General features: G+C 48.1%; 1 protein-coding gene across 3 annotated transcripts in view; it reads right to left on the reverse strand.

The window, feature by feature from the left end:
- LOC133140122 (proprotein convertase subtilisin/kexin type 5-like) overlaps window positions 1-7,500 on the reverse strand; it is a 94,730-nt gene that overhangs the window by 39,751 nt on the left and 47,479 nt on the right. For all 3 annotated transcript variants that reach the window (XM_061259721.1, XM_061259723.1, XM_061259722.1), the window contains exons 10-12: window positions 7,200-7,303; window positions 3,798-3,915; window positions 757-945 (exon numbers count right to left, since the gene is read on the reverse strand). In XM_061259721.1, the coding sequence (XP_061115705.1) occupies window positions 757-945; window positions 3,798-3,915; window positions 7,200-7,303 (411 nt within the window). The remainder of the gene's footprint in view (window positions 1-756; window positions 946-3,797; window positions 3,916-7,199; window positions 7,304-7,500) is intronic.

The following is a 7,500-nucleotide window of genomic DNA, read 5'->3' on the forward strand; positions in this document are numbered from 1 at the left end:
AGTTTATGTATTTACATGCAAATGTTATGCGTTTACATGTAAATTGTAATGTTTTTTTATTCATAAAGCTTTGGCAACACGTATATGGAGAGAGAGAGAGAGAGAGAGAGAGAGAGAGAGTGTGTGTTTGAGTATGTGTGAGCTGCATAAGTGTGTTGTCTCATATTTTATTTGGTCTGTAAATGGCAGAATGAGTGTAATAATTCTGTCTCAGGCCTGATGGACCGGCTGGAATCCGTCCCGCAGGGAGGAGGACCTGCTCTGAGCCCTAAATTCAGAATGGCACGTCCTGGCCTACTGCCCACAGCCGTTAGACTGGGAGTCAAGGACACCGCTGGGTTTCCTGCTCCCGAATAAAACCTGCTGTCTGACCCAACTACCACCTGCTGCTGCAAGCACTCATCCACAGACCAGGGGCAGACTGTTTCACGAGTAGACCAGCTGGAGACAGTTTCACCTAGAGTCCAGCTGAACACAGTTTAACCTGTAGACCAGCTAGAGACGGTTTTACCTGTAGACCAGTTGAACAGTTTTACCTGTAGCCCAGTTGAACAGTTTTACCTGTAGACTAGCTAGAGACAGTTTGACCTGTAGACCAGTTGAACACCGTTTTACCTGTAGACCAGTTGAACACAGTATGACCTGTAGACCAGTTGAACACAGTATGACCCGTAGACCAGTTGAACACAGTTTGACCCGTAGACCAGTTGAACACAGTTTGACCCGTAGACCAGTTGAACACGGTTTCGGTTTTACCTGTTGGCAAGGAGCTGTGACTTTGTTCCGGAGGGCGAGGTGAGGTTGATTGACAGGTCTCCTCGGCGGGGGTGTGTGATGGTGATTCTCACTACAACATGCTCCAGGTAGATGACGTGGTGGTTGGCGTTATCGGTGCAGCCCGTCGCCTTATACACCGACCTGACCACGTGCTCTGGGCGGATAGTTCTGCGGGAGGAGTCACAGTACAGAGTCAGCACCCAAGAGTCACAGAATCACAGCTCCAGAGTCAGAGTACAGAGTCATTACCCCAGAGTCACAGCCTTGCAGAGTCAAAGTCTCAAAAGCTGAAGGCCAAAGGAAATCACTCCAATGCAACTTGGGCAGAGGAGAATGTGACCGGTTCAATCCAGATTCAGCCTGAACCCCGCTGAACCACAGACAGGGGAGAACCAGCCACAGGTAGCGTTTCAGAGAGCTGGTCTGAGCGCGCTCCTTGTGAGAGCTGGTCTGAGCGCGCTCCGTGTGAGAGCTGGTCTGAGCGCGCTCAGTGTGAGAGCTGGTCTGAGCGCGCTCAGTGTGAGAGCTGGTCTGAGCGCGCTCCGTGTGAGAGCTGGTCTGAGCGCGCTCAGTGTGAGAGCTGGTCTGAGCGCGCTCCGTGTGAGAGCTGGTCTGAGCGCGCTCCGTGTGAGAGCTGGTCTGAGCGCGCTCCGTGTGAGAGCTGGTCTGAGCGCGCTCCGTGTGAGAGCTGGGGCACAGTCCATCTTCCCTGGAGTCAGCCACACTCAAACTGGGGCCTACAAAGAAATTTACAGGCATCCCCTCACGCACACGCACAGAGCAGCACACAGCGCCTCCTCTGAGAATAGAGTGCAGTGTTTTCCCGTTTTAAAAATACGACCAGCACAGATGCTCCGTCTTTGTGCAAATAAAAATAAAGCACTTCCTGCTGGACGCCTGGCTCGGAGACGTCACAGGGTGTACAAAGCAACAAGCAAACTAAAAAAAAAAAAACAACAACCTCCTACCAAAAAAAAACACACGGTGGCAGCGCCACCTACCTGTAAGGCACAGAACTACAGCCCAGGTTCTGAAACCGAGCAGCACTCGTCAGTGCAGCGGGCTCTCCCTGTGTTTGGGCCTCTCTTTTGGCCGTCGTCTGAAACGTGGCACATGTCCTACCCCCTGCCTCCGGTGTGCAAATTCCCCCCCAGTTCTGTAACTAATTACAGTATAAAGCTTGAGTCGTAACAGGAGAAGATGTGATGTTAGATTTGGCCCGCGCAACTGACAACAAAAAAAACCTTTAAACTCTGGACCGCGGACAAAGTATTTCTGCCATTTATGGCTCCTCTCCCTCCCCATGAGTCCCCCCTGTAGCAGAAACCTGGCAGGGCTTGATAAATACCCCCCCAGCTCCTTCAGAGGGGCAGTTAAGGGGCAGGTTTCCCCCGTGTGTGCTGGGGGAAACGGCTCTGAACACGTGTGGGGAGCGCGGAGGGCGTTCTCCTCGGGGAGTTTAACCCAGGGCCGCGGTATGAGAGGGCGCCAAACCGCGCCGCCACAACAGAGCACAAACAGCGTCTAAAGAGAGAAACCGCACCGCCGTACGAGAATAAACAAAATCTAAAGAAAGAAACAGAGCGCGAGAAAGGGAGAGAGGGAGAGAGGGGGGGCAGAAACAGGGAGAGAGAGAGGCCACAGCACTGCCGGGTAATTACACAGAAGCCCCATCACTTCTCTAAACCTTTAATGCCGACTTCTGACCATAGCCATAGCTCTAGTAGACTGGTAAATATAAATATCAAAACTTTACACCGCCTCCTTCTCTCGCTACGGTTGTTCTCTCTCCGCCACCCTTTCACGCAGTGTCTCTCGCTCTGAACAGACTTCTGAAACGGTCGAACTGAAAGAGGCGACAGCTCAGGGCGTGGTAATCGAAACTCCTGCTCTGTGAAGCAGGAGAAATTGACCTTAAACTCTACTTTATGCTTCACCTCAGCGGCTGGAACCAAATCAGAACCACGTTGCGTTTTTGACATTTCTGTAGACTGCGGCTTACATTCGCTGAGGGCAGGGCACGCCATGGGGAGAATCTTATTGGGTTCAGGTGAAAAGCCAATCGCACGTTCTGCCACAGATGTACATGCATGTGTATTTCGATACTGCGATTATATCAAATCCATGATAGCGATTATAACGGCAAGCGTGTCATTTTTCCATTCTCATTCGGTTAGTTTTTTTTTTTTTGTCAAAAGCCAATTTCTTGAGTATGAAACGATTTCTGTATAATGAATGGCATTTACTGACCGCAAACAAACTTAATTGATGTTAAGTTTTACCACACAATTATGGTAGAAATTAATTTTATCACAATGCAGGATTGGACTGTTGCAATTTGCGGTCAGTAAATGCCATTCATTATACAGAAATCGTTTCAGGTTTCCATACTCTCAGCAAATGGTTCCCCAACAGATTACCTGTTGGTTCGCAATCAAATCAATTAAAATTGTAACCTCTTTCAATTGGAATTATCGGGCATGTAGTACATACAGCACAGTAAATAGGTCAAGTTTGTCTGACCAATCTTATTTCCTGGGATGTGAATATAGAACGTATATTATTTAGGGTATACATAGCTATTGCTGGCATAGATAGCCTTCACTAGACTCTAAACGTTTCTTTATTTTTTCATAAATCACAAAGCAATAGGAACCCGAGTGACTGAAAAGCGGAGCTCCCCCGGTGCATTATGGGAAACTATCCTGGAACATCCAGCGATTGACTGTGGGTGGGGATTGTGGTACTGAATCTGGTAAAGTTTGGCAAAATGAACATGAACAAATCTGGGATATAGGGAAAGGAGCTCAGGAGAATTTTGGGAAGGTGCCCAGGAGGATTGTGGGCAGGTGCCCAGGGGGAAAGGTGCCCAGGGGGCTTGTGGGAAGGTGCCCAGGGGAAAGGTGCCCAGGGGGAAAGGTGCCCAGGGGGCTTGTGGGAAGGTGCCCAGGGGGAAAGGTGCCCAGGGGGCTTGTGGGAAGGTGCCCAGGGGGAAAGGTGCCCAGGGGGCTTGTGATTACCTGATCTGCCGGTCAGCGCTCTCGACGCAGATGTGCTGGGATGGAACCTGCTTCCACCTCTCCGCCTCTTTCACCATCGCCTCCGCATCCATCAGGCCAAAGCCGTACAGGTGACTGACTGTAACAGAGCCAATCAACCAATCAATCACAATTAACCAATTAAAACATCCTTCCGACCAATCAACCAATTAACCGACCCATCCAACAGCCCGAGGCCATACAGGCAACACAACCAACCCCAACCAACCCCACCCAACCCCACCCAACCCCAATCAACCCCAACCAACCCCAACCAACCCCAACCAACCCCACCCAACCCCACCCAACCCCAACCAACCCATTCTTCAGACTGACCCTGTACAGCTGACCAACACAAATGATCAATCAATCAAACAATCAGTCAGACAATCAAGAATTCAATGAACCAACTCATTAGGCCAAACCTGTGTAGGCAATCACCACTGTTTCCTGATTATGGTCCAGGGGACACACGGTGTTATATTACATTACAACATTTGCATTTGGCAGATGCTCTTATCCAGAGTGACGTACAACAAAGTGCAAAGTGCACACATATAACCAGGGAGAAGTGCACTGAAAAGTCTTGGGGAAGTACAGTCTCTAGTGCCAGGAATACCACAAAGATAAGCACTTGGGTGTTGTTGATTAATCTGATGACAAAGGATTATATCTATAAAACCGTTTTAGGAAAAACTGTGCACGCTGGTTTTTGTAAAAGCCAATCTCTTGATCAATGAAGTTTGTTAAACTTGTTAAGTTTTACCAGACAATTATGGTAAAAATTTATGCAAGATTGGACTGTTGCAATTTGTGGTCAGTGAACACCATTAATTTTATACTGATCGATTCAGGTTTCCACACTCTCAGCAAATGGTTCCCAACTGATTTCACCTGTCAGTTGCAATCGAATCAATTAAAAATGTGACTTCTTTCAATGCCATGTAGTACATACAGCACAGTAAATAGCACAAGTTGGTGATCGTGAGCTGAGTTTTATCTGCGTTCTGAGAGTTTTGAGATATTGAGCTTCAAATATTCCAAAGTGAATGTGCTCCAAGCAGATATGACTATTATTCAGCATTTTCTCATACTTTTAAACAGTATATTTGTATAAACCTCCACACATGTATCTAGTGCCCTTTAAACAACATATTTGTCACAAACTAATAAAAAATAAAAAAGTCAGTTAGAACCTTCTAATTCACAGCTTATTATTCCTACTGTTATTCCTGTGATGTGAATATAAAATGTTCATTTTTTAGGAGACACATAGCCAATTCTGGCATGTAGCCTTAAAAAGAGTCCAATCAACAGCAGTTAGTAGGTGATAGCAAGTTGGAACAAAAATCAGCGTACACACTGTGGGCCCCTTGGACCACAGTCGAACACTGAGTTAGAATGTACGTTCAGTGCATGGTGTCACTGATCTTAGTCAGGATGGTGGGATGACTCTGGGCACTGAAGCTCAGATAAGCCCAATGTGACATCTGCTGAAACCACATAAGCCACGTAAATCATACAGGAAACCACATGAAACCACCTGAAGCCACAGCCAGCACGAGGCAGACTAAACACCGCTCCACAGGCATTTCCACAGGGACAGACTTGTTCAGGGTGAGGACGGACTGCAGTACTTATCAGCTGAAGCTTTAGGAAGTTTACAGAGAAGGCGGTCGTGGTTCTAAGAGTTTAACCCGTAGTTCTGAGAGCGTAACCTGCAGCCACGGCTCTGAGAGCTGAGCCAGCGGTTCTCAGAGCGCTACTGCGGGTTTAACCTGTAGTTCCCAGAGTATAACCTGTGTTTCTGCGGGTTTAACCTGTAGTTCCCAGAGTATAACCTGTGTTTCTGCGGGTTTAACCTGTAGTTCCCAGAGTATAACCTGTGTTTCTGCGGGTTTAACCTGTAGTTCCCAGAGTATAACCTGTGTTTCTGCGGGTTTAACCTGTAGTTCCCAGAGTATAACCTGTGTTACTGCGGGTTTAACCTGTAGTTCCCAGAGTATAACCTGTGTTTCTGCGGGTTTAACCTGTAGTTCCCAGAGTATAACCTGTGTTTCTGCGGGTTTAACCTGTAGTTCCCAGAGTATAACCTGTGTTTCTGCGGGTTTAACCTGTAGTCCCCAGAGTATAACCTGTGTTTCTGCGGGTTTAACCTGTAGTTCCCAGAATATAACCTGTGTTTCTGCGGGTTTAACCTGTAGTTCCCAGAGTATAACCTGTGTTTCTGCGGGTTTAACCTGTAGTTCCCAGAGTATAACCTGTGTTTCTGCGGGTTTAACCTGTAGTTCCCAGAGTATAACCTGTGTTTCTGCGGGTTTAACCTGTAGTTCCCAGAGTATAGCCTGTGTTTCTGCGGGTTTAACCTGTAGTTCCCAGAGTATAACCTGTGTTTCTGCGGGTTTAACCTGTAGTTCCCAGAGTATAGCCTGTGTTTCTGCGGGTTTAACCTGTAGTTCCCAGAGTATAACCTGTGTTTCTGCGGGTTTAACCTGTAGTCCCCAGAGTATAACCTGTGTTTCTGCGGGTTTAACCTGTAGTTCCCAGAGTATAACCTGTGCTTCTGAGAGAGTAACCCATAGTTCTGAGAGTATAACACACAGGTCTGAGAGGATAACCAGTGGAATCTCTGCTAGCTGTGCAGGTATTTCAGAGAGGGCAGAACACTGCCAGGTACTGACAGTGTAGCAACCCCACTTAGACACACAGACACACACAGACACACACAGACACACACACACGTTCACCAACCCAAACACACAACAGCATAATATACACCAAGCTCAATCTTAGTGATTCATTCATGGAGATAAAATGTTTTCGTAGGATCCACTGCACAAGCAAAACCTCCTGATGCGTAAAGCCCTGACGCAGAGCAGCAGGGGGGCAGCACCTGTTCCACCTCACAGGTGAATTCAGGCTTCAGCCGGAAACAGGGGCTTTCCCCAAACGTTTCCCCCTCAGTCTTCCTCTCTCTCCTCCGCGCTCTCTCTCTCTCGCTCGCTGGGGAAGGGTCCAGATGGGCCGGGCCGGAGCCTGGAGAGCGGCCGTGCGAGAGCGACCTCAGCCGACCAATCGCACGCGGGCGCCGGGTCAGCGGCACGGAGCCACGAGGAAGAGGAACTCAGCGGGAACGCCGTGTTCACCTGCCAACCGCGCTCACCTGGCAACCGCGCTCATTCACTCGGCACCCGGCAAGACCCACATATCCAGCCGCCTGCTGATATGACACTAATCATACCACACACACACACTCACGCTCACTCTCTCACACACACACTCTCTCACACACACACTCTCTCACACACACACACACACACTCTCACACACACACACACACTCTCTCACACACTCTCTCTCTCTCACGGCCCCAGGCAGAAGTACCGTTGTATCCTGCAGCGTTGGTCTTCCAGTCAGGTGCATTCAGGTGGCCAGCACGGGAAGTTTTCACGATGATGTGCTGAACATCTCGCCAGGTAAGTAGGGGACTACGGAAGAAAGACAAACGCACTGTCTCTGAACTCCAGCATTGTGTAAAAGATATTTCAATTTCAATAGAAATGTTCTAAATATTTTTAAAAAATTATGATAAACTGCAGTAAACAGTTTACTAAACTAAATCAAATCAAAATTTGTTGTGACCACCATTCGCCTTTAAAGTAATTGATTCTCTTACACACACTGC

This window comes from Conger conger, chromosome 11, assembly GCF_963514075.1.
Source record: "Conger conger chromosome 11, fConCon1.1, whole genome shotgun sequence".
NCBI lineage: Eukaryota > Metazoa > Chordata > Actinopteri > Anguilliformes > Congridae > Conger > Conger conger.